Here is a 27,946-nt window from a genome sequence, read left to right as displayed (position 1 = left end):
CATCTCCTGCCTGCTCACTGCACAACACCCATCTGGAAAGCTTGACGGGGAAGTGGGAGTCTCTTTGGAGCTGGACCTAGAGTAAAATAAGACAAAGGGTGAAACCCACGGCAAATATGCCTCACTTAAAAAGCTAAATTTCACACCTACCGAGAGCCTGGGGGTCAGAGAGAGGGAAAGACGCAGCTCATGGTATGGCTATTTATGGTGGAACAAACAAATTGGGAACCAGGAAGTAGGAGGGGCTAAGGCCTACCCAGCTCTACAGTAGCCCAGGAGGGACATTTTATTGCTGGTTACATTCTGCCCCAGGTTTTTTTTTAATTGGCGGCCCGACGATTTATTAAGACCAGGGTCTAAAAAAAGCTGGAATAGAACTACTAAAGCCAAGAATCTGGGAATTTGTAGCCCCGTTTGCACTATTCCTTACTGTCACTGGCAAATGGTGAGGATTCGAGTGTTTACCGGCTGTCTCACGGGTAGACTTTCCATGGCCCTTGCAACATATAACATCCTTGATAGGTAAGTATTTAGTATACACAATTCAATTTCCTACTATAATAATAAACTTCGGGGTTCCGAGTCATGCTGGGCACCTTAGTTGTATCATACCACCTCTCTCCCAACTCATTTACTATCATCCCTCTACTGCCCCCACCTGACAAAAACATGAAAATAGCAAAACATACTTTAAAAACTGTAATATGGAAAATGTCTTTTTTTGTCTATACATTTCAACAACTTGTCTTCGTAACTCATTTTCGTTCAATAAAGGTGTCCTCGGACAACACCATCACCATGTCAGAGCAACCCATGTAAGAACAGCGGCTTGTGCCATGACTTTTGGTCTGACTATCTTTGTGAGTGCAAAAGCCCTTTTACCGGAAGCAACTGTGCTAAAGGTAAATATACCTTTTAATAAACAGGACACACATTTTTGTTTGATTTCATAACACTCTTTTTTCATGTTCTGTCTTCTTAAATAGAAATGTCAGAGGGGCTTGTTTTGCGATTTGATGGGAATGACTACATTGAGTATGTCATCAAGGAGCGATTCAAGAGAGACTACCTGCTAAAAGACTTGTTGGATGATGACCAAAGTGGGATTAACATCAAGTTTAAGACCCAAGATAATGGAGTGTTAATATTTGTTGTTGGGCAGACAGGATACACTATGCTGAAGGTAGGTGTACATTGCAATTAAACAGATATTTACTCATCTTGAATTGACATTTGAAGTGTGAAATTGCTTGTTTTTTTTCTGTCTCCCTCAGATAAAACACAGAAAGCTTGTGTACATTACCAAAGACACACTGTCAGGCCACCTGTCAGAGTTCATTGTGGACTCCCCCGTGGCCGACGGGTTTTGGCATGTCCTCTCCTTGTTCAGCAATGGACAGAACACATCTCTGCTTCTAGATAGTGAATCCGTCTTGAACGTCACCAATCGCAGTATGGATCTCACTCCTGTTAGTGTGGAAAAGATTATTTTTGGTGCAGCTCTGACAGGTGATTCGAACCTACAACAGTTAGGTAAATATACACCTAACATTTCATTAAGTGTTAATATGTGAACCAGACATAAAAAGGCCAAAACATGTTGGTGTGGGAATAGAACTGGTTCACTGGCTGTGTGCAGTATTTCAATGTGAACGGTTACACTCTGCCTGTCAGTGGACAGAGTGTGATGATGGACGTCTGGCCGAGCTCGACTCTTGTCCAGTCGAGCTGCAGCTCTCCGGGTGTCTGCCTCCCCTCGCCGTGCTCTGAACAGGACACAGCCAGGAGGCGTTGTCTCTCTGCACACTGTCAAAACCGGTGGAGTGTGTGTGGACCTGCCGGGCAGAACAGGTCCTGCGTCTGTTTACACAACGTTTCAGACCACGCCTGTGATATCTGCATCTCTACAACAGAGAGCCGTAATCAATGCTCTGAGATGCAGGGCAGTGTGCCTCTGTGGCTCATAGCTGTGATTCTTCCTCTGATCTCCGTCCTGGTGATTATAGGATTGTGTGTTGCCCTTTACAGAGTGAGGCGTAAGAATGCAAAGTGTCAGAGTGATAGCTCACCAAAGAAAACAGAGCAAGGGACAGACAATGTAGGTGTTAGGCTGGCACGCAGCGGCCGGACTTCGGAAGCAGGAGGAAGGACACAGAGAGTACGTGTAAATCAACCAGGTGTTTATTTCACCGACAAAAACAAACAAATACATGGCATAACTCTTTCAGGGACCACGGGCAGCATGTGGTCCTGGCAGCGACAGCACTAGATGTAATTATTTTTAACTTGGTCAAAAGCTTGCTGTCAGAAGTAGGAAGCAGTAACAGTACCTTTCCCCCTGGTTCAAAAACCATCTCTCTTGCTTTTTGGTCATACCACTTCTTTTGGTTCTGTTGAGCCATCCTCATGGTCTCCTGGGCCAGTGCTGACATCTTGGCCAACCTTTCTCTCATCTTGACCACGTATGCCACCACATTCTCTCCCTTTGATGTAGGATTTTCCCAGTAGTCTTTCAGAAGGTCCAGTGGCCCTCTCACCTGGCGTCCATAAAGCAGTTCAAATGGTGAGAAGCCGGTTGAAGCCTGTGGCACCTCCCGGTAGGCAAAGAGCAGATAAGGCAGCCATTGGTCCCAATCAGTTCCTGTGCGGGACACAAACTTGCGGAGCATGTTTTTCAGTGTCTGATTGTATCTTTCAACCAGCTCGTCCGTTTGGGGGTGATAAGGGGTGGTCTTAATTATTTTTACTCCTGACAGCTGATAGACCTGTTGTAGCAACCTAGACATAAAATGAGTCCCACAGTCTGTCAGGACCTCTCTAGGTATGCCTACCCTGGAGAACAGCTGTAAAAGGCAATTAGCAACATGTCTGGCTTTTACAGACTTTAGGGGGAAAGCTTCAGGATAGTGGGTTGCATAATCACAGATTACCAAGATGTACCTGTTACCAGAAGAACTCCTCTCTAATGGTCCCATTATATCCATGCCTATTCTTTCAAAAGGTGTCTCAATAATTGGCAATGGCTGTAGCTGGGCCCGTGCACCCCTACTCTTTGAAGTCAGCTGACACGTCTCACAAGAACTACAGAACTGCAAAACCTGACCGTACATACCTGGCCACACAAAACGAAAACGCAAAGTTTTTTGAAAGGCCATATGTCCTGCCAATGGTACTGTGTGCCCAAGATCCATCACCCTTTGTCTAAACTGCTGTGGTAATGCTAAAGCCTCAACATCCCTGTTGCACTGATAGAGAATCCCCCTTTTTACTACATGGGTAACTTCCTCTAGACAGTTTGGGCGACCCTGCTTGATCCCCTCAACCTCGGTCACCTTGTCAAACCAAAGTTTTAAAGTAGGGTCTTCCTTCTGTAGTGCACCTACATCTAGTGGAAGGTCTAAATCTAATGGATAACTTGGTTTAGAAATCTCTTCTGTCACTTTAGCTGTGCCCCTCCATTTCTCTCTCCTCCTTTCTGCTTTAGTCTTAGAAGGCCTCACTTCACTTGTCTCCCACTCTACCCCAAAGAATGGCAACTCCTTGAGGACTTCCTTTGAACTTGGTGCCCTTGTGGTCACCATAACACAAGCTTTAGATGTCCCTGTAACTGGAACCACAGTAGCTTCTACCAATGGGGCTTCCCTGCATTCTTGCTCTGTGCTCTGAACCTTCGTAGTTACTGGGTTGAGTGTGATAGGCTTGTCCTTTTCTGCCTGTCACAGATTAAGTTTCAGGAAAATTTTGGGTCCGTTTCAGATTTTATAATGGGTGTGTATTGCACGGCAATATCGCAGTAAAGTGTCTATGGAATCCAACAGACTTACACATTTGGCTCAAAGAGCCGCAGAGCGACATGAACTCCAACCAACTGCTCCATTAGACTCCATGTTAAATGTCACCACTAATTTCTCAAAGAAAGCAGACGGTACCAGTTTTGTCTATTGCTCTGGAGCTCACATTTTTAACACCACAAACATAAAAACCACATTACCGCGTTTGGCAGAGTCTTATCTTTCTCACAGTATCCATATTTCGGCACTCAGACTCCTGCTAATTTGTTAAAAGGAGGTTTTGTTGAAAATCACTGATTACTTTAATTTAATTAAAACATTTTTTTATTTATTATACTATATTGATCCTGGAAGGGGAAATTTGTCTCTGCATTTGACCCATCCCTGTACATAGGGAGCAGTGGGCTGCCAATGACAGGCGCCCGGGGAGCCGTTAGGGGTTCAGTGTCTTGTTCAGGGACACTTTGACATGTCCCAGTCAAGGATCGAACTGTTGACCCTGCGGTTACCAGACAACCCTGGTGTAATCTAGTCTTTAATTAAGTGCTTGTGAACATATTTAAATCCATGACACAGAGTCTGAACTCTTGTTCATGCATGTTACTTATCAGTTATTATTATAACATGTAAGCACGGGCATCTTGAAAAAGCCTGAGAAGTAATAATTAGCTGATTACCATCAGGTGTGGAGCACCACTGACTTTACCCAAAGCCCCCCTACAGTAAATACACACCTGTTACTGAACAGTCCATTACTGGTGGAGGTTGGCCAAGTTTTCAGGCTTTTGACAATGGCAAAATGCAATGTACTTGGTATTTTTGCTGGAGAGTAGCACTGCTGTTGGTGAAGACTACATAATTCTAGTGGCTAGTGTAGTGCTCAGTAAATGAAACCCCCAAAATGAATGGAAAATAAACCCTTGTGTGTAAGTACAATACTTTATCTGTGGTATCTAAAGTCCTCAGACTGCAGGAAATGTACTGTATTATTTATTTCTATTAGCTCATTACATCCCTTATATGTGTACAGTGCAGTTTTTGTAAAGCAATTACATCTGATATTTCCATTTAGATATCATGATCATCTGAACTGCAGGCTTTACATTAAAGAAAAAACTGAATTTGCACATCATGCCAAGCTTTAATACAAATAATCATGTTGAATTTGTGCCATTTCTTGCAAATGAAGCCAAACGTTTTGAGTGGATGACTGAGGTATCATTCTGTTATAAGAATGAAAGTTTTATCTCTATTCCAATCCTAGTTTTCATTTTCTTTATCAAAGTCTGCTTGATATCTTGAGTCTTGAAACAATATATGATGGGATTAACAGCAGCAGGGAAAAGACTGTACAACAATATCAATAGAATACGCACATCTAAACTGAAAGAAAATCCAACAGTATTGGCTACATAAACAAAACACCTGGGAAGGTAAAAGAGGCAAGTGATGAAAAGTTGTGGGGTGCAAGTTGATAAGGTTCTCCTGCGGCCTGCAGCATTGGACATTTTCAAAATAACCACAAAGATAGAGATGTAAGAAAACAAGATGAATGCAAGAGGAAGCAAGAGACAAAACATGGCCATGCAGAGAGTAGTGACCTGTACAATTTTAACATTCTCACCACATGCCTGGCTCGTTATAGAAATGTGGTCGCAGTAGCACTGAGCAATGACATTTGATTTACAGAAAGGTAAAGTGAGGGCATGGATTACAATGGTCAACATCAAAGGCAGAGGGATGAACCAAGCAAACCCACAGAGCACAGATATGTTGTTGTTTGAGATTAGGACAGGATAACGTAGTGGAATACATATTGCAATAAAGCGATCGAGAGCCATTACCAACAACATGAAAGAAGTTACTGATCCTAAATAATGAACAAAGAACATCTGCGTAAAGCACCCATAAAATGAAATGATGCTATCACCAAACCAGAATTTTGATATGATCTTCGGGAGAGTCAAAGTGCCAAATGTTAAGTCATTCAGTGCCAGGTGACAAAAGACCAGATATGTGGGTTTTTGCAGGGACTTCACCTGGACAACAAATGTTAAAATGAAAATATTTCCTATTGCAATAGCAAGATAGAAGAAAAAGAGCAGAGCTGACACAGGTCCGTAGTATTTTGAACTTAGTCCAGGGAATCCAAGAATGAGGAAGCTTCTCATCCCTGTAAAATTGGCAATCATAATTCTAAGTTTACAATAAGAAACCAGAAACAAGACATGAAATGAAGACCTGCAAGGTAAGCGCACTGATTAGACCTTTACGATATTAAATGCAGGATACACTATCAATATACCATATATTTCAAAAGAGATATCCAAGACCCAGCTATTCAAAATGATCCCCTATATCTGAAAATCACTTATTCCAATAAGTGTATCTAATGACTCTGATTCTCTCCTGTCTGAACACGGCTCTAATTTGGAGGTAATACCCAGGACTACATTACAGTGACTGGATGCCAGGTTGTATCAGCCATTTATCAAGTTTGATCCGACCTATCCTCAAAGGATCATCATGTTAATCAAAGAGCCACGCGTTTGTTTGTTGTTTTCTATTTCCAACAAGTTAAACTGAGGAACACAAAACATCTAATTATATACTTTTTTAAAAGCTTGGATGAAACCAAAAATCAGTATTAAGAAAAAAAAAAGGAAAACAAATTAGATAAATAAAGGCAATGATCAATATACATTTTTATATATTTTTATATATTTATACAGTATACTGATGAATGAATTATGTTAACATTGTACTTCTTTTCCTCGATAGTGGCTATTTCAACAAAGATAAAAGCACTATAATGCTGACATCAAATGTATTACCGTATTTTCCGCACTATAAGGCGCACTTAAAAGCCTTTAATTTTCTCAAAAAACGACAGTGCGCCTTGTAATCCGGAGCGCCTTATATATGGATCAATTGGTTAATTGGTTGATCCATACTGGTTGTACACGGCGCTCTGTCAAAATGTTTCAGTACGACTGGTAAACTACAAAGCCGCACCGCGGTAAACACCGGTACTGTGCTTACTCCTAGTCCAACACCACTTGTGTGTATAAAGACCCCAAAATGGCACCTTTCAAGAGACACGCTTACGACGCTATTCTATTCTATGCGCCTTATAATCCGGTGCGCCCTATATATAAAAACAGTTCTAAAATAGGCCATTCATTGAAGGTGCGCCTTATAATCCGGTGCGCTTTATAGTGCGGAAAATACGGTACTTACATTTGAAATATATTTTTTAGCCCCAAAAATATAATGATAAAAACTTGAAATTAATCAATCTCTGCACAGTTTTGCATGACAGGGAGAATACTATCGTCCCAATTGTTCCCCTCAACTACCCTTAGCTTTTGAATTTGTTCTTTAGTCCAAAAATGCGACTTACGTTATTGAACCAGAACCGTGCTTGGCTGAAAATGTTTTATTTTATCAAAACATTTCTCTGCAGTCTACTACATGATTAGATTGAAGAGGTTTAAACTGTAATTTCTCAGTCCATAGTATGTCCAGATGATATTCCCTGATCCAATTACAATACTGCTATCCCTACACTAACCTTCTATTACTATTACAAAGTTTTAAAAATTGCTTTGCTAAAGCAATTGGCCTGTTAATTCCAGCTTCTTATAGGCAATGGTGATTTCTTCTATTGTTATTAAACTGGCGCTCAGACAAATCTGTCTCTTTCTGCCCTTTGAATTATCCGTCTGGTTGAAACATTGTGCAGCGATTTGTTCTTCATGTACAAACCATTACTTTTTTTGCAAACCCTCAATGAAATACATAAATATTTGTAACAAGGAGTCTTCTCAGCCATCTGACTGTACCGAATCAAGCTTTTGTGGCAGCGGATTCCAAACTTTTGAATAATGTAAATATTCATGCTGTTTTTATGGTTATGATAATGTATTTCAAAGCTCCTGGTTGAGGTTGGAGAAAGACTGTGACCTCACATGCTAAAATCCCCGAGGTGTGGATTGTAATGCATCTCAGTTGGCTTGATCTTACATCTAGTGTTAGAAATAATAAAGTATTGAAATATGGCTCATTGAAATGTAACAAAATGTTAACGAAACACTTAGTAGATGTGAAAGAGAAGTAAGGCACTATGGTCTCTTGTATATTACATTGTTGTTTTATTTTAATGCCACATGGATCATGTCACTTTCTCACAATTACTTTTTAGTGCAGAACTTTGTTCAGATCTTTATGGTAAGAATTGAATGCACACATTTGGACACATTATTTCACTCCAACTATGGAATTCTTCAATCTCTTCATCAGAATCTCTTTGATATGTTTGGTCTTGAAGCAATATATGATTGGATTAACAGCACAAGGAAGAAGACTGTACAACAATATCAATACAACGCGGATGTCCAAACTAAAAGAGAATCCTGTAGCATGAGCTAGATACACAAAACATCTTGGCAGGTAATACAGGCAAGAAATCAATAACTGTGGCGTACACGTTGATAAGGTTTTGTATCGCCCCTCTTGGTTTGTTCTTTTTAAAACAACTGCAAAGATGGAAATGTAGGAAAAAATTACAAATGAAAGTGGAAGCAACAGACCAAACATTGCAAGACTGACAGCAACATTCTTAACATATTTTACATCTCCACCACTTGCCAGGTTTATAATTGAAATGTGGTCACAATAGCATTGCACAATGATGTTAGAATTACAATAAGTCAAAGTCAGAGCATGAAATACAACTGCCATCATCCTAAGAAATGTCCCAATCCACGAAAACCCACAAGCCATAGAAACAATGTTGTTTGTCATTAGAACGGGATATTTAAATGGAAAACACACTGCAATAAAACGATCAAGGGCCATAATCAGCAGAAGCAGAGAATGAATTGCTCCTAAGGAATGAACAAAATACATCTGAGTGAAGCAGGCATTAAAAGATATTACCTTGTCATCCCACCAATATCTGGACATCATTTTTGGTAAGGTCACTGTCCCGAATAACAAATCATTCATTGCCAGATGACAGAAGATCAGATATGTTGGCTTATAAAGCTCCCTCTCAACCCCAACAACAATCAGAATAAAAACATTTCCAACTAGAATAACCAAGTAGGTAAAGAAAAGAAGAGTTGAGACAAGTCCATAGTATGTTGGGTCAAGTCCTGGAAATCCAAGTATTATGAAATCTTTGATTGCTGTTATGTTTGTATTAATCATTATCATTTTGGTGTTAAAATGTTGGGAGAAATGCTCTCTTGTAAGAAATTGGTAAGATTGTAATTAGTCATCGATCATTCTTCAGACATTAGAGATAGTCTTTATGATCTAGCTGTCGCCTCTGCTGCTTGGAGGCAAATCCCAATCCGGACAATCAAGGTGCATCCCACTCCAAACTGAATTCTTTACAGCACAGTATATATTCATCTCAGTGAATGACGTAACGACATCTTTAGCCACTCCAGAGATTGCATTATGTCATTCATTTGTGTGCACTATATGCAGTGCCTACCGCACGGGAATTTTTCAGACTCAACATTATTGTAGGACACGGAATAACAACTTGCAATAAAGGAATTGTAAATAAGAATACAATTTTTAATGCAACTGGTAAGACAGAAACAAATGTTTGTTTTTTTCACACCATATTTTTCACAAATGATCTGCTCTCAAATCCTGATCACATTCAAACAACAAGAATAATTTACCGGACACACATAGACCCTGTCTCTCACCCGGGAGATTTATTTTAACCTTTTAACTTTCCAAGTAGAATTAAACCTTCTGCCGCTGACTTTAGTGCAATGCGGTTGCAACTTTCTATGAGACATATTCTCAATTTGTATTTAAAGTACTGTATACAGCAGGACTGTTTGTAAACATATTCACAGTGTGAGAAAGAGGCCGGCGACTTTTGTTTGTTGTTCTTTTATGATTTTTGGATAATGAATACAGATTGATGATTGATCAGTGAGGCACAGAACATAGGTGAATCACAAAAGCTAACTGGCCATCCGCCTGCTTTGCATCGTGTTCAAGCGAAACTTTTTATGAGGAGACATGAAGCAAAGCAAAGTGTTTGATCAGTTGACCTTCAGCGGTGTTGTTTTTTTTTTGTTTAAGGTTGTCGCATTCTGCTTCTCTGTCCACCTCTTCAGCCACATTCCCACGTCCTCAAAATCATTAATTGCCATTCCCTTACTGTCCACCAGATGCCCTCAGGCTTTTTTGCCGGACTTCATCATTCACCTGTTCTCACTTCCTTCATCATTTACTTACAGATATATCGGTACGGTTCCTGTGTTCCCGTCGTCAAAATTGCAATATTGTCATTTCTTGCCGAGCATATTTTGCCTGTTACTTGTCCGCTTGTTACCTGCCTGCCTTACTGCCTAATCTCCTGCCTTACTGCCCAATCTCCTGCCTTTTGCCTGTTCCTAAGTCTTCCCTTGTTGCTACTCTTCCTAACCCTGTGACAGAGGTTGTCTTCATTTGTTTGGGCCTTTGTGAAAAATATTCTCACTACATCATGAACTCACTGACATTTTTAATGGAATCAGAATAAGAATCTACTTTATTGGTCTTCTTTCATTGATATTAAATGTTTGTGTAATATAATGTTATATCATTTTCTACACTTAAATTTTGCCAGTTAGAAAAAATTCAAGCAGACCCTCCCAGATACACAAAAAATGTATAAATGTTGCTTCCATAACAGTAATATTGTGATAATATTTTGTTCAAACATCTGCAGTCAAAGTGCTTGCTCTGAAAAAAAACTTTAGCACATCCGAACCTTCTCTACAATCGAAACTGAATATGAAAAAGACAATGACCTCCATAGAACAGTAGAGCAGACACTTGATAAGCAGTATGTATTTGACCAGTGGTATAATGTATATTACAAAAAACTACATTTCTGTGCTGCAGGTCAAAAGACGATGTAAATGTTTCGGTTAAGAGGGAGTAGGGAAGTAGTAGTAACTACTACTTCACTTCCACTTCCAGGCAGGTTTTTGGCCTGGCAACAACTGCATGAACAGGGAATTTCAAAAAGACGTGGTTAACATTGTGGCAGCTTTGGCTTTCGATTTGTCACCAATCAGTGTTTTTTATGAAACTTTCCTAAATCTGCAGACTGGAAAAACAGTGATAAATGCATTTTTTTATCATTTGTTAATAGATGAAACTTGTGCTTTTTGAGGAATGATGCATCGGTTGAATTGCTTCCACAAGCTTTCTCTCATATCTTTAGCTCTTAAGCAATATACAAGTGGATTAATCATAGGGGGGAAAAGGCTGTACAGCATGATTATTACTATTCGCATATCAGCACTAAATCTAATGCCAACATTGCTGGCTAAATACACAAAACATCTGGGTAAATAATAGAGGGAGATTATAATCAGCTGAGTACTGCAAGTGGACAGAGCTTTAATGCGACCTTGTAAATTTGCAATCTTAAGTACTGCTATAATTATAGAGCAATATGAGAACAGTATAAATGCCAAAGGTCCCAGTAAGACAAACATTGCAAACACAAAAGCAGGAAAACCATAAGGGGCTCTGTCAGTGCATGCCAGGGTTGTTATACCAATATGATCACAGAAGCAGTGGTTGATTATGTTAGAGGCACAGTATGGGAGAGGGTATGCCCTAATAACTAACATTAACGGGGCTGCCTTTGCAACAATCCATCCTGTAATACTGAGAATTTTGATGGTGGAGTTTTTAAAAACAATGGGATATCTGAGAGGATGGCAGATTGCCAAATACCTATCTAAAGCCATCAGGAAGAGAATTAAGGAATTCACTGTGCCAAGATAGTGAACAAAGTACATTTGGACAAAGCAAGCAGTGAAAGAAATGGTCCCTGATTGAAACCAATACTTACTGATGATCTTAGGTAAAGTGGTTGTGCTAAAAAGGATGTCACATGTACTCAGATTTAGAATTATATAATACATTGGCTTATGGAGACTTCGGTTGGTTGCAACTAAATAAATAATTGTAACATTACCTGTCAAAGTAAAGACATAAACTAAGAACAATATTGCTGAGACAAGGCCTTGGTACTCTGGATAAAGTCCAGGGAATCCAGTAAGGATAAATTCAGTCACGGTGCTCTGATTTCCCTCTGGCATGATGGAGCAGAAATGTCCTCAATACACTGAAAAGGAAATACGGGGTCAGTGAGTCAACACTTTAGATAAAACAAGTTAAACATCATCTCAAACATTTAAACAATGGCAACGCAGCAATATCGACTATTTATCTGAGGTGTGATTAATTGTCTTTTTTAAATTCTATTTGAATGATTTTAATTTATTAGTATAAACTGGTTGATTTCAATCGATCAATCAATTTCTAGGACTCAACCTTGTACACTTACCTTTCTCAAACAGTTTGGCAGCATATTCTGTCGATTCGCCGGCTAATTCCGCTCTTAAAAAGACCTCCGGAAGCATGTCTTGTGATGAAGGTCCACATCCACCTATTTTTATTCTCTGTGGATCACTAACGTCTTTCTCTCTTCTCCCTCCCTCTCTATGTTGTTCTGCTCGAGGTTTCTTCCTGTTGAAGGAAAAGTCGCTCATTGTGGGAACTGTTGGGTCTGTACATTGAAGAGTACAGTCTACAGCTGCTCCATATAAAAAGTGTCATGAGATAACTTCATCAAGCAGATAGACGTCCATCAGTTAGATAAACATTAATGGTAACAGTAACTTTGTCTCATGAGTTTGTTTTTTCTCAATAGGTGTTAATATTTTCACCAATAACGAACATGAAATTGTTCAGTGGGGAAATACTGTACATGTTCTGCACAGCAAGCAACACTCGTCCCATGATGGTTATTTGAAAGAACTGTTTATTTAATAATGCTAAACCAGTATAAGTCCCACAGGAGTAAACAATTGCACTTGAACAAACCCCCACTGTGTACCTAAATGAATACTAGGAGGGAGTGTTAATATCCCCAGTGTTTAATGGTGCTCTCTCAGCACACAGCACGTGTTTGTTGTGAGTGCATTGCTTTACAGCATAGCGTTACAAGCAAAGGATAAGCATTCCATCTGAAGCTTGTTGGCGAGTTTTATGTCTTAAGTTGTTGGACAAGGTCTACATGTGGTTGTTATTATTACAGTTATTAACAGTTATTTTGTGGTAGTTGTAGTCTTAGTATGTAATGATACAAATAGCAGTGTTGAGTGAACTCTAGATCGGTCTTATCCTCAAGAATACTTTTTTAAGGTCTCAGAATTAGCCGTATTTTTACTCCGTGTTGTCTCGGTTTCAAACACAGAGGCCTCTGGATGTTATTTCAAGACCACAATTGAGGTATATCACAAAATGATGCGTGTATTGTGTGATTCATTTGTTAACATCAAACAAAACGGTCCCTAAACACTGGTCTTGGCCATGATTTGCTCTCTGTTTAGGTGGTCTTCACTTCAACACTAAATCGTAGCAGCAGCAGCGTGATTAGTGTTGTCAGTAGTACAGAAGCTTTATCTTCATAAATGGTAAAACCTGAATTCAGTTTTCAAACGAGTATCTCTAAAGATGGCGGCAAAAGTACAAAACTAATTTTAGATGCAATCAAGGCCGCCTTGAGTTTTTCCACCAACATTCTGTCTTTGAAAAAACTATGAAGAGAGTGGATGGATTTTGGCCTATAATTAGTCAATGACACGAGTCATTTATCAATTTAAACTGTCAAAGATTTGCTGGTTAAAGCCCTTTAAATATGAGGTGTTGTTGCTTGTCTATAAAGTAGAAACTTCTTGATAGAAGGTTTTGGTTCTCTTTGTTCTTTTGTAAAATCTACCCTCTATGATTTAAGACTCCTAGCTGTGATGGAGATGATTCTTCGATTCTGTCTTGACTATTGCAATTATCTTTCACCTACTTTAGCAGAACTTTCCTGACATGTGGTCCATGCTGCTGCCAAATCCTAATAAAGGTCTTATGTAACACCATAAACCTGTTGATACCCACACGTGGTCACACTAAAGAGCTACTGCAGCCCTACAGGAACCTGAGGTATGAGTAGGTATTGCTGCCTTACAGGCTACAGTACACTTCTTACTGGCACTTCTCTGCATTCATATTTTGCCTCTCCCAAATCTATGGAACTTAACTCAGGTGTCAGTTCACGTGTTAATACCATATGAAATAGTTGCCAAGATAGTAAGAGGAAAGAAGTAGTTCAACAGAAGATGTATGTGAAACAGTGTTTGGAATATTCTGGGGAAAACAACATTGCATAAGACTGTTTTGAGATGAGAATTCACTAAGGTACAAAGACACTCACCACACAGAGAGGCCTACACTCACACCTGCACACTTAAATTACACACACGAGACACTAATTAGCTTCCTCCTGGAACTCATTTGTGTTGTTGCTTCTGAGTGTCATGATGATCCCAAAACAAACACGTCACTCTGCCTCCATGACATGAGATTTGTAAGGGTAGAGGTTTACAAGATGTTAGTTTTGAAGCTATTAAACTACATAGAGCAGTAGTTTTAACAATTTTCTCCATCTTTAGTATGGTAGTATTTGCTAATTAGTACTTAACACAAAGTACAGGTGAGGATATTGGAATATGATCAGTTTTCCTGAAAGAAATTGCTTACTGTCCATGCAATGTACCATACACTATATAGAATAGTTCTGACCACACCTCAATGTTTAAAGGAAAAGTTCTACATATTCTGAGCTACACTCCACTTGGCTTTTGAGACTATGAGAATATGTACAGAGCTGGAGTCATGACATAGCTTAACATAAAGATGGGACAGGACAAGCAGCTAGATAGGATAACATGTATTCTGGTGGCAACCTGCGGTTCTGAAAGGTGAAGCCAATGCAGAAGTGCCTTAAATCTCTACTGACCATCTTGGGCAACTCCAAAAGAAGTCTGATTGTATAGAAGTCCAAACATGGCCTCTTCCAGTCACTGGTTGCAAAAAAACAAGATGACAACAGCCAAAATCCAAGATGTTGACAGCCAAAATGCCAAACTCAAGGCTTCAAAGTCCACAAACCAATGGGTGACGTCTCGACAACTATGCCCACTTCTTTTATACAGTCTATGATTGTATCTTGAATATCTTTGGCCTCTAAAAATTTGTTAATGATATTCACAGATCTTAACTTGTTAACAACCCAATGGCCCAGCAGCTGGCCCGGCTGACACATTTTAAAGCGAGAGAAGATCCTGGTATCATATGAAACTAGAAGACCTGAGGTGTAATTTAGGCTTCTGCTGAAAAGCTTGTGCAGAGCATCCAGAGAGCCACAGAGTAGCATTGCGTATAATGTGACCCGGGCCTGGCACTACAGATGCCGCAGAAGTTTGATTGAACATCAGAGCCGGGTAATGGGATTCACCCAATATGGAACTATTGAATCACGCCCATCAAATACATTTAAAGACCACCTGGCAAAGGATTTGTGAAATGCAGGTCCAAATTAACAAGAAATTACTTACTTAGTGCAATCTGCAGGACTATATATGCCTGGCATGTGCGAGAGGTGCCCGCACAGAATGCATATGATCAGAAATCTGAATCAGCATAAGGAATCCAATGATAGCATTCAAAGTAAGGCTACATTTTGGTAAGGGAAAAACTGGCATGGCCATTTTCAAAGGGGTCCCTTGACCTCTCACCTCAAGCTATGTAAATAAAAATGGGTTTTGTGGGTACCCACAATGCGCCCTTTACAGACACGCAGTCCCATGCAGTTTGGGGCAAAACCTAAGAAGTTTCGGGAGTTGCATAAACTGGCTTTGACTGGAAAGTTAACACTCTTGTGGGTTCAATAATCCCAATTGTATTCATGTGTTATGATGATAGTGAGACCATTTTTTGAAACTTTATGTCACTCTATAAAATGACCTATTGTGACCGCCAGGATAATCACAGCTTGTTGAAACTTAACAACCACAAACTACATACCTAGGTCATTCAGAAGATGTACTTTCCCTGGTATATTGATAATAATGGGGTTTCTGAATAGCTTTCCATCTAATTGCTGAAAAACACAATTCTTACAGAACTCTCCAAATGTCAAGCTTTTGTTTACAAATCACAGCGTGACTTTATCTATGTGGTTCCTCAAGGTCTTAGTGCCTTATTGGTGTCACAATCACTAGTACAAGCAAACTTGATCCCAAAAGCACAACGAGGCAGTCAGAGATGGAAGGAATGTTCAGTTTACTTAACAGTTCAGACAAGGTCAAAACCAGGAGATCGGTCACTCAGTCAAATAAATCCAAAAGTGGCAGACAGGCAGAAAATCCAAGGTCCAAACGGCCAAGCAGGGTCAGAAAGGGCAGAGCTATGAAAAGTGCTGGAAGTCACTGATAAGGGATGGATCCAGTATGCTGCAAGTGGGGACCCATGAGCTCTGTTCGGGGACCCCCTACCAGTACATCGCTTACTGCACTCCCCTACCACGCTGCCGAGATTTGATCAGGCAAAGGACCGTGTAATAATGATAATAACTTTTTTTTGTTATTATCACTATTCATAATATCAATATCATAAACATTTTGTAAAACTTCCAATATTCAAAATCTTTACAGGTGATTTTGCGCCTCAATATTTATCAAAACTGAATTTATTGATGAAATAGTATTCGTAAATTGTCATTAAAAAAAATAATTTTAGTTGCTTGGACCGGTTATCGTACCTTCGGACTACGGGAATCAAAAGGGGAAGTTGCTCCTACTGAGCCTGTCTAGTTCCAAGCTCCGGTTAATATCATAGCTAGGCTAACGTTCGTGTTTAGCGGTCAGTGGGCTATGGAGACTCGGTAGGGGCAGGTCTTCCTGCAAGGCATACTGGGTAGGCACTCCGCACATGCACAAATGAGGGCAAGGAACGAGATGAAGGAAGTGGCAAATTTACAGTTAATATTTCTGTCTGTTGGGTGGAGAATGAATATGTACATTTACAAGGGTTGAATTGCTCTCCATACTTTGATTTGAGACTTGTTGAACTAAACCGTCTTGGTTGAGAGTGCCCATCTGTTTGAAGCAGAGCTGACATGCTAGTAGTGATGAGTTTCATGCAATCTTTATATTTCTGTGCATTAATATAAGCAACATACTATATCAGTGATTTACTTTTCATTGTAAAAAAGTACCCTGGTTTCCTTGTAATGAAAAAAAAAGTTAATTCTGGTGTTGGAGTTTTGTAAACTGTTCAAAATGTATACATACATAAATGTATAATGATAGATGTCTGTCTACAACAACTATCAATATTCATACTGTGCATTGGCAATACTGCATTTTGTTATGTTCAAGTCGATAAATCTGACGGAAAGAGAGAGAGAGAGAGAGAGAGAGAGAGAGAGAGAGAGAGAGAGAGAGAGAGAGAGAGAGACCTTCAGGCCTTGAGAAGCCAGCTCTTAGCACAACAGAGTTCAATATATGTTTTTTAAAAACAATTAATCATGCTATGTAAGATAGCAAGAGATCAAAAATAAAGGCCTGCTTACTCTTTTCTGTCAGGTGGAGGAAAAACACAAAACTGCACAAGAATTGTATATGTTCATATTTATTCCTGAAGCCTTAATGATGGTAGTCCAGTTGACTAACCTTTGTAACTAAAGACACTGTTTTTAACTCTTTTGAATTGTCCTCGAGCTGTTTTGTGCGTAATAGTAAAAGATATATTTGTGGAATAAACAGTGAAAAGTTCTTCAGCAAAATGGTTAAAGTATTCATGGGTCTTGTGAATGTGTTGAGATTGGCCGATGCTGATGTTAGATTCACAGCCTGAATTATTATCCCAGTCTGGCCCTGAAGGTGGACGATGCTGATCAAATATTTATCATGGTGTTTGTATGTCAGCGATATATTGCAAGATATTTTTTCATTTTGAAATACTGAATAAATACTTAAGTCGATAATGATAAATGAGAAGTAATGGTTGCTTTGGCTAAACAAACATTACGTTCGCTAAATACAACAAATTGTTAAAACACAAATTACAGAGGATTGTATATGTAATGCTTTCGATGTAACAGTCATATTATGTTAACATTGTGATCAAATCAAACATCTGCAGTCAAAGTGTTTGCTCTGAAAATGTACTTTATTACATCTAAAACTTCTCTGAAATCTAAACTGAATATAAAAAAGACAATGACCTCCATAGAACAGTAGAACAGACACTTGATAAGCAGTATTTATTTGACCAGTGGTATAATGTATATTACAAAAAACTACATTTCTGTGCTGGAGGTCAAAAGACGATGTAAATGTTTCTGTTAGGAGGGAATAGGGAAGTAGTAGTATAACTCCTACTACACTACCACTTCCAAGCAGCGGTTTTTGGTTTTTGGCCTGGCAACAACTGCATGAACAGGAAATATGTGTGAGACATTACCAGATCCAAGATGCAGTGTAGGTCAGATTTTACAATTTTAGGGGTTGCTTGAAAACATACCCCTTATTTGAAATATTATGTCATACGTTTAGCAAATCCATTTTTCTTTTTCAATCTTTTTATTTTCAGTTTACACAGGAGTGCGACATGCCACTCACAAACAGAACAGCCCGCAACATACCTGCCAACCACACAAACAACCAATCCCGGACACAAAAAATACAGACAACAAAACAAAAAACAAAAACAAAAAAATAAAATAAATAAAAATACATAGATCATCATCCTTCTACTAGATACCAATGAACATTGTGAACCTAGCTCCCTGCGCGTCCCCCGGAACCCAAAGTTACAAAAACCTCCCTCCTACACACATCCACTTTTTGGCCCACACATTTTAAATGCCAAATATTGGCCTCCACATGAATTACATACAACATGGTGGCCAACCATACAGACAGTCGCACACAGTAACAAATCCATTTTAAGCTGTTTTTTTTCAAAATGACATGGTTAACATTGTGACAGCTTTGGCTTTCAGTTTTTCCCCAATCAGTGTTTTTAATGAAACGTTTCAGTCCACCCAAATAGAGAAGGCTAAATCTGCAGAATGGAAAAACATTGATAAATGCATTTTTTTTATCAGTTGTTAATAGATGAAACTTGTGCTTTTTGAGGAATGATGCGTCGGTTGAATTGCTTCCACAAGCTTTCTCTCATATCTTTAGCTCTTAAGCAATATACAAGTGGATTAATCATAGGGGGGAAAAGGCTGTACAGCATGATTATTACTATTCGCATATCAGCACTAAATCTAATGCCAACATTGCTGGCTAAATACACAAAACATCTGGGTAAATAATAGAGGGAGATTATAATCAGCTGAGTACTGCAAGTGGACAGAGCTTTAATGCGACCTTGTATGTTCGCAATCTTAAGTACTGCTATAATTATAGAGCAATATGAGAACAGTATAAATGCCAGAGGTCCCAGTAAGTAAACCATTGCAAACACAAAAGCAGGAAAACCATAAGGGGCTCTGTCAGTGCATGCCAGGGTTGTTATACCAATATGATCACAGAAGCAGTGGTTGATTATGTTAGAGGCACAGTATGGGAGAGGGTATGCCCTAATAGCTATCATTAAATTGCTTGGCTGGGACATAACCCATGCTGTAATACTGATAATTTTGATGGTGGAGTTTTTAAAAACAATGGGATATCTGAGAGGATGGCAGATCGCCAAATACCTATCTAAAGCCATCAGGAAGAGAATTAAGGAATTCACTGTGCCAAGATAGTGAACAAAGTACATTTGGACAAAACAAGCAGTGAAAGAAATGGTCCCTGATTGAAACCAATACTTACTGATGATCTTAGGTAAAGTGGTTGTGCTAAAAAGGATGTCACATGTACTCAGATTTAGAATTATATAATACATTGGCTTATGGAGACTTCGGTTGGTTGCAAATAAATAAATAATTGTAACATTACCTGTCAAAGTAAAGACATAAACTAAGAACAATATTGCTGAGACAAGGCCTTGGTACTCTGGATAAAGTCCAGGGAATCCAGTAAGGATAAATTCAGTCACGGTGCTCTGATTTCCCTCTGGCATGATGGAGCAGAAATGTCCTCAATACACTGAAAAGGAAATACGGGGTCAGTGAGTCAACACTTTAGATAAAACACGCTAAACATCATCTCAAACATTTAAACAATAGCAATTCAACAATATCGACTATTCTATTTTAATGATTTTAATTTCTTAGTATACACTGGTTGATTTCAGCCAACAATATCAATTTCTAAGACTTAACCTTACTCAAACAGTTTGGCAGCATATTCTGCCGATTCGCCGGCTAATTCAGTTCTTAAAAAGACTTTGGGAAGCATGCCTTGTGATGAAGGTCCATATCCACCTTTTTTTATTCTCTATGGATCATTAACTCTCTTTCTCTCTTCTCCTTCTCTCGCTCATTGTAGGAAGTGTTGGGCGTCACAGTTCAGCTCCACACCCTCCTCACTCTACGGCCCAATCCCAATGTCCCCCCTTACGGACTCACAAACTTTGAGGCGCGCTCCCGCGAAGTCCCTGAGGGTTTAGGGCTGTCCCACTGTCGAATCATCGAGTGTTTGAGGGCTCTCTCGCAGACATTTTGAGCCCTTTATAAACCCTTACCGTAAGTCAGCATAGGATGCTGACTTTACCTAAGGGAATTACCCACAAATCATTGCAATGTGACATTAAACACGAGGTAACCAGTGGACGCATGGAGACGTAAAAAAAAAGGTAAACAAAGACGGGTCACGTGTGTTCAGCCTAACCCTAAATATACACAGAAACATTAAGGGTTAAAGATGGAACAAAAACAATCATGAAATCAGAAGATATTTATTTATTTATTCATCAAATATTTGATTTTGTCATTGAAGCTGTTTTGACAAAAACGAGTAAATAGATTATTTGAAGTTACCTCTCATCTTGTGAGGAAACAGCCAGGAACACTTTTAAATCAGGGAGTACAAAGTATAAAATAAATACACACAATTATACATCACATTTTTTTCATGGTAACGTGATACGTTGCAGCAAAGTGCTGTCCCATTCATATTTACACCATATCAAGCCCTCACAGTCTCTCACACTCGACCACTTACCAGGTGACATCAGTAAGTCCTTGAGGGTTCAGGGTTTGAGGGTTTATGGGGGACATTGAGATTGGGCCTACCTGTCAGCCACTCCCTCCTCATCAGTCTAACTCCCTTCACCTGTTCACTCACCTGCCTCTGATCACTAATCAAGTCACTATATAGACTCCTGCCTATCAAACACTCATTGCCAGATTGTTCTCGTTGCTATTCCATGCCAGACTTTCCAGCGAGTTATCCCGGACTGATTTCCTGTCGACCCTTCCTGCCCCTGGTCTACCTGACTCCCGGTAAACTCACCAGCCTTTTGTTCCTGATTTGGAGTCATTCTGCTTGCTGCTCTGCCAGAGACTTTTGATGTATCGCTCTGTACCTGGGTCCATACACAATCCGTTACAGTTGGGTCTCTGTACATTGAAGAGTACAGTCTACAGCTGCTCCATAAAAAAGTGTCATGAGATAACTTCATCAAGCAGATAGACGTCCATCAGTTAGATAAACATTAATGGTAACAGTAACTTTGTCTCATGAGTTTGTTTTTTCTCAATAGGTGTTAATATTTTCACCAATAACGAACATGAAATTGTTCAGTGGGGAAATACTGTACATGTTCTGCACAGCAAGCAACACTCATCCCATGATGGTTATTTGAAATAACTGTTTATTTAATAATGCTAAAGCAGTATAAGTCCCACAGGAGTAAACAATTGCACTTGAACAAACCCCCACTGTGTACCTAAATGAATACTAGGAGGGAGTGTTAATATCCCCAGTGTTTAATGGTGCTCTCTCAGCACACAGCACGTGTTTGTTGTGAGTGCATTGCTTTAAAGCATATTTATTTATTTATTATACTACTATATTGATCCCGTTAAGGGGGAAATTTGTCTCTGCATTTGACCCATCCCTGTATATAGGGAGCAGTAGGCTGCCAATGACAGGCGCCAAAGGATAAGCATGACATATGAAGCTTGTTGGCGAGTTTTATGTCTTAAGTCAGGGGTCGGCAACCTTTACTATACAAAGAGCCATTTTGCCCTATTTTCCACCAAATAAAATTCGTCTGGAGCCGCAAAAGCTATTTGATGTCACAGTTTATAAAGTAGTATATAGTTATATTATATATACAAAAACTATAGTTTGTTGTATTTATGAAAATATAGAACAAGAATAGAGACAATTCTTGACATTTTATTGCTATTTTACCTGTTCTAACAATATCAAACTCTTATGAAGAGGAGAGTTTGCTGCAGCAGTTGAGAAATCGCTCTTTTTCACTCATCTCCAGCATGATACTTTTCAGCAAATGCTGTTTGTTCTGGAAGTGACATTCAACATTACATTGTTTGCACATATCAAGCATTTAGGTAAGCCAGCATCGTTGGCAGTGAAAGCAAATGAATACGTCCACACAGAATTAAACTCTATTTTCCTCCGTGACTTTTCTTTTTTTGGATTTATCCATTGATAGAGGGCGGGGGTCTGAAAATCATGATTAGCCACCTGCAGGGAAAGGCACTTGACAGGCGTAATAGGATGTGACGCACATTTTAGATGACAAAATATTAAAACATTTTTATTTAAGGTCAGGTATTACTGACCTTGTTGTCTTTACTAGCAGCTGTTGTCCAGTTAAAGTTTGCATTATTACGGAGGAAGCAGCTGTCATTGGAGCGATTAGTGAGCAGCGTGTCCAGCGGCTGGTAACACTTTATAATAACTACACACTATGAAGCATTAGTTAAGTATGAGTAAACAATTAATTCATCATTTATGAAGCATTGTTCCTCCATTAATAATTCATTAGTATGCAGTTCATAACAACAGTTATAAATGTTTTATTCTTGATTAATAAGCTCGTCTATGTGTTTCATTATTGTGTTTTCATACTTTATAAATGATGGATTCCCCATTTGTAAATGAAGTATTATATATTTTACAAACCAATTATTGAGTTGTAGATGATTAATAAGATTATTTATAAAGTGTTAGTAAATGATGAATAACTTATTTAGATGTACATTATTCATGCATTTATATATATAATGATTTAGATATGCACTAATGGTTAGGGACTATGTTAATATATGCTTTATAAACGCGTATTAATACTGCAATTCATGATTAATTCATGATTTATTAAGGTAGTTACTACTCGTTAGTAAAGTGTTTTATGTGAGCTCATCTAAAGTGAGGACTATTTATGCCTTACAAAGCATTTATAAATTACATTGAAAGGCCAGAAGTGCCTCAAAACACAAAAAGGCAAATGGACAACACAAAGTGATCAAAAACATATTAATATTTATTGCAAGATGCAAACAATATACTGTTAAATACAAACCATTCATTCATGTAAGAAACAAACAAACAAAGACATTCTCCTTCAGGAGAACATGGCTGGATATAAAACGTTTGTAAATATACGACTAGAGCTAACCAGGAGCTTTGCATATTAGTTTACATTTACTTATTTAATTATTCATTTTAAGCCTTTAGGCTTGCAGTCTCTACTGACCATCAGGAGATGACTCTGCTGGTTGCAAAAAGAAGTCTGATTGTCTGGAAGTCTATGATAAAATGACCCTACTTCTCACTTGATTTATTACCTTAGTAAGCATTGTGACCATGAGTTTATGGTCTTAATAGCTAGTTTCAAGTCTTCTTCAACAAATCATGATATCCTTTTGTAAATTATGGTCACATTTAGAGTGAAATAGACCATAAAGCAGGGTATTCGTTAGGGCGGGCTACCTTGGGATTTAGAGGTAGCTACCACTTCCAGAGCCATATAGGGCATCCCAACTTCACTCCTACGCATCCAAACATGGTCTCTTCCGCTTACCGGTTGCAATAAACAAAGATGGTGACGGAAAAAATCCAAGATAATGTTGGCAAAAATGCAGGACTTGCGGCTTCAATCCACAAAGAATTGCAGCAATGTGCGAGAGGTGCCAGCACAAAACACATAGGATCAGAAATATGAATCCGGCATAAGGAATCCACTGGTACCATCCAAGTCATAATAGTTTGTCCGTAAGGGCTAAATAATGCTCCAAAGTTAGGGCCAATTTTGGCTGGGGAAAGACTGGCATGGCCATTATTCAATGGGGACACTTGACCTCTTAACTCAAGATACTTGAATGAAAATGGGTTCTCTAGGTACCCACACGTCTACCCTTTACAGACATGGCCACTTTATTCTATGCAGTTTGGGGCAATATTTCTGCATAAGTGGATCCTGAAACAGTCTTGGAACTGCATAAATTGGGTGTGACTGGAAAGACTTGTTTGGGTTCAATGATCCTAATTGTATGTGTGCTGCCCTCAGTATATGTGCTGTGATACACCTTGGCAGTTAGACAAACTCTTTCCTGACATCACGACTCTGAAGACAGTGCCCGTTGTCCACAGGTTTAATGACGTAAGAAAGAGTAAAACTAAAACACACAAAAGGCATAATGAATACAAATAAAATGATTTCTCTTAAACCTTACACATACACACAATGTACATATACTGATTCTTCAATGAAATACATTGCTTTGTTTTTAATCGCTGCTTTTTATGTATTTACTGCTGATATGAACTTTAACAACAGTCGTCGCGGAGTTACTAATGACTCGATGGACTTTGTGCATAAAACTTCCCAAAACTAAACATTGTCACAAAAATAATCATCTGCGATCATAAGTAACAATAAAACAAATCAATACATACCAATGATGCTATCAAAAGGCATAAGATGCAGGCAGACTCAACTGGATTCGAAAACAGCGGCTCTGAGCCACGCTCTTCCTTCACTTCCTGATTATAAGTCACCTGACAAGTTACAGGACACTTCCTGTTTCAAAATAAAACGTATAACATAGTGACTTAACAATTGTAACAAAACAGTATGCATGTTTGAGTATGTAGCCATTTCACAGAGTGAGACTTTATGTCACTGTATAATATGACCTATTGTGACCTCGAGGATAATCACAGCCTCATGCAACTTCACAACCACAAACTAGATACCTAGGTCATTCAGAGGATGTATGACTTCCCATGGTATATTTACAATGAGCGGATTTCTGAGCACTTTCCAGTACAGAAGTGCTCTCGATCTAATCACGTGAAAATGCAGTTGTTGCATAAGTCTCTGACCTGCAGCAAAAATTGGATTTCTGTGCAGAATTTTGCTAAATGGTTTAAGCCAGTGGTTCCCAAACTTTTTCTGTCAAGACCCCCTTTGATGATATAGGAACATTGGACGACCCCCCCCCCCCCCCCCCCGCAACCCGACCCCAAATTTTTCTTGGTTTTTAATGAATTGCATTATAATGCATGAACTGTCTAAAATATTTTTATTTCTTTCTAAAATAAGTACATATCACTTCACAGTTTATTCTTCAGTTTGTTTAACTGGGAAAAAAATAGCAATAATAAAATATATATAAAATAAAAAATATATAAAATAATTTGTAAATACAATTAACTTAATTTCAAACAAAGTGCAAACAACATATACTGTATTTCCTCACATTGAAGCAGGTTTTCTCAAACAATAAAATAACACAATTATGAACAAGGTGTGCAGGTCTACATGGACCATATTATTTTGTGATCATATTCCTATGTATATTCCTATTCATATATATCAATCAGTGACTGGTGTGGGCTTGCTTTGCTTTACAGATTTTGTCAAAGCGGGGTTGCTGGTTGGAGATAGCTACTCTCAGTTCATTCTCTCTCTCTCCCTCGCTCGTTCGCGCTCTCTCGCTCGGGCGCGCGCTCGCTCTCTCGCTCGGGCGCGCGCTCGCTCTCTCGCTCGCGCGCGCTCGCTCTCGCTCTCGCTGGTTTTGCCACAGTCGGTCTGTGACATGAGCCGCTCTGGTGGCGTGGTTGGAACACAGTGCATGTCACGTCGGTTATTTTATATTGTTTTACCGGTGTATGTGTGCGTCTGTGTGTGTGGGTTGGTGATGAAGCCGCGACCCCCCTGTAGTACCACCGCGCCCCCCCTAGGGGTCGCGACCCCCACTTTGGGAACCACTGGTTTAAGCTACCACATACAAACTCAAATTAGCCGGAGACAATGTTCAATGTGATTGGACGATGGGTCTGCCCAATGAAAAGTTTCTGTTCCCGTCAGCCATAAAGCCTGTCTGGTAAACTCCATTGTTGGCTATAGTGAAAGCTGTTTGATTGATGTCAGTTATTTTTGTAAAATCAGACAGCTGGTTACAGCTGGTTATAATCTACAATGTCTTTTCCTCAACTTCTTTTTTGTATTATTTTATCTTAATGTTTTGTTGAATATGCCTTTGCAGAATGCTTCAATCAAAGTAACAGAATTTATTATTGGTGGTTTTGAATCAACCAACAGACCTATGTTGGTTGGTGTGGTTATTTTGATTACTTATGTTCTAGCCATTCTAGCCAATATATTAAACATCTTCTTCATTATTGTTGACAAGAGATTACACAAACCAATGTATCTTCTGATTTGCAACCTTGCTGTTGTTGATATACTTTACGCCTCCAGTACCGGTCCAACAATGATCGGGGTTTTAGTTGCTAGGGTTAATACTATTTCGTATGTGCCTTGCTTAGTTCAAATGTTTGCTGTACACGTGGGAGGGACGATGGAGATGTTAGCTTTATCGGCTATGGCATTTGATCGATTGATTGCAGTTAGCTATCCCTTTCAGTACCACAGTTATTTAACAAATGTGCGTACTTTTGTCATTATATGTATTCTGTGGGTTGTTGCTTGTGCTTTTGTGGCTGTACTGCTTGCAGCCTTGCTTCCTCTCCCTCACTGCTCCTCAAAGCTGCAGTACACTTACTGTGGCTATGCTGCCATAGTACGAACTACTTGTGTTGACTTCACTTACTATTTCAATATGGCTTCCATCATGTTCTTTTTTATTTTTTTTTTCACTTTCATTTTGATTTGCCTGTCATACTTATATATCTTATTTTTTGTGAAATTGTCCTCAAATAATGACAAACGAAAAATGGGCAGCACTTGTTTGAGTCACTTAATGGTGGTAACAGGTTATTACCTTCCATCATTTGTCCGCGTTGTCTTGACCAGGTTTGGCGTCGTATTACCTCTTGAGGCTAGCCATGGTTTAATGATTGGGACCATCCTCGGACCAACTTTTTTAAATCCTGTGGTGTACTGTCTTAGGACGAAAGAAATTAAATGTAAGATTTTTAACATATTCAAAAAAGTTGAGATATCTCAGTAGATTCTTATGAACTGTGATTTTACGATAAAAGTTGTATCCTTTTATGGACAAAGTGTTATGCTAAAATATATTCATAATCACATTTTCTAAACTGTTTGCCTGTTAACTGTTTTATGTCAGTAAACTGTATGCCATTGTAGGTGTTCACAAAACGTGAACTGATGTTTGAAATGTATTTAAACTAACATTAGCATAACATGTCACACTATATTTGAGGACAGCTATTCACAAGTCAATCCTCACAGCTGCTGATGAAAATAAAAGAAAACAACTAAAGACTATTTAGTTGCCTGTCTAGTCAGAAGTGGCGGTTAATATCATAGCTAGGATAAAAATGATCATCCCAGTCTGGACCTGAAGTTGGACGATGTTGATAAATGATTTATCATGGCATGTTTATGAAAGCGATATATATCATGATGTTTTTCATTTTGAAATACTGAATAAATATTTAAGTCTATAATAATATATGATACGTTTTGGCTAATGCAGTCTATTATGTATCAGTAGAATTTGTGTAAAAAATGCAATCAATTTGATATTGCCATAAAACATTGAAATGACCCACAATTACCCTAAAACAACCAGTTACATTAAAGCGGCAATATGAATATATATTTAATATGAAGTTTAGTTTTATGCTTTGAATTAATTTTAATACTACAAACTCCTTTCAGTGAAACTTTACTGAAGTGAATTTATGACTGCATATTTTACTAAACTACTTTTGGAAAGACCTACATTTATAATGTTATGGCCCAATCAAGATATTCTAGTTAAGAGTCTCTTTTCGCTTGTAGGTCAAACTTTGAGAAAGCGGTGTTTATTACTCAAGTTTACTGAATTGAAGCGCTGCATG

At 38.8% G+C, this 27,946-nt stretch overlaps 5 protein-coding genes across 5 annotated transcripts; 1 reads left to right on the top strand and 4 right to left on the bottom strand.

Moving 5' to 3' along the window:
- Window positions 1–5,017: 5,017 nt before the first annotated feature.
- LOC142959260 (olfactory receptor 2AT4-like) lies at window positions 5,018–5,983 on the bottom strand. The gene has a single exon (XM_076100497.1). It carries the CDS (start codon window positions 5,981–5,983, stop codon window positions 5,018–5,020), a length of 966 nt encoding a protein of 321 aa, XP_075956612.1.
- Window positions 5,984–8,051: 2,068 nt separating this feature from the next.
- LOC142959459 (olfactory receptor 52K1-like) lies at window positions 8,052–9,011 on the bottom strand. The gene has a single exon (XM_076100735.1). The coding sequence runs from the start codon at window positions 9,009–9,011 to the stop codon at window positions 8,052–8,054; it is 960 nt and encodes a 319-aa protein (XP_075956850.1).
- A 1,943-nt stretch (window positions 9,012–10,954) lies between these two features.
- On the bottom strand, window positions 10,955–11,929 carry LOC142959428 (olfactory receptor 2AT4-like). The gene has a single exon (XM_076100689.1). It carries the CDS (start codon window positions 11,927–11,929, stop codon window positions 10,955–10,957), a length of 975 nt encoding a protein of 324 aa, XP_075956804.1.
- A 6,907-nt stretch (window positions 11,930–18,836) lies between these two features.
- On the bottom strand, window positions 18,837–19,815 carry LOC142959160 (olfactory receptor 2AT4-like). The gene has a single exon (XM_076100363.1). The coding sequence runs from the start codon at window positions 19,809–19,811 to the stop codon at window positions 18,837–18,839; it is 975 nt and encodes a 324-aa protein (XP_075956478.1). The 5' UTR covers window positions 19,812–19,815.
- Window positions 19,816–26,148: 6,333 nt separating this feature from the next.
- LOC142959426 (olfactory receptor 4D11-like) lies at window positions 26,149–27,087 on the top strand. The gene has a single exon (XM_076100688.1). It carries the CDS (start codon window positions 26,149–26,151, stop codon window positions 27,085–27,087), a length of 939 nt encoding a protein of 312 aa, XP_075956803.1.
- Window positions 27,088–27,946: the final 859 nt, after the last annotated feature.

This window comes from Anarhichas minor, unplaced genomic scaffold (genome assembly GCF_050575085.1).
Source record: "Anarhichas minor isolate MPS153535 unplaced genomic scaffold, ASM5057508v1 ptg000026l, whole genome shotgun sequence".
Classification (NCBI taxonomy): Eukaryota; Metazoa; Chordata; class Actinopteri; order Perciformes; family Anarhichadidae; genus Anarhichas; species Anarhichas minor.
The sequence above is the reverse complement of the archived record's forward strand: the minus strand, read 5'-3'. Positions and strand labels throughout refer to the sequence as shown.

Coding starts and splice junctions, on each gene's coding strand:
- LOC142959260 (XM_076100497.1), bottom strand. CDS start 5,983: ATGATTGCCAATTTTACAGGGATGAGAAGCTTCCTCATTCTTGGATTC.
- LOC142959459 (XM_076100735.1), bottom strand. CDS start 9,011: ATGATAATGATTAATACAAACATAACAGCAATCAAAGATTTCATAATA.
- LOC142959428 (XM_076100689.1), bottom strand. CDS start 11,929: ATGCCAGAGGGAAATCAGAGCACCGTGACTGAATTTATCCTTACTGGA.
- LOC142959160 (XM_076100363.1), bottom strand. CDS start 19,811: ATGCCAGAGGGAAATCAGAGCACCGTGACTGAATTTATCCTTACTGGA.
- LOC142959426 (XM_076100688.1), top strand. CDS start 26,149: ATGCCTTTGCAGAATGCTTCAATCAAAGTAACAGAATTTATTATTGGT.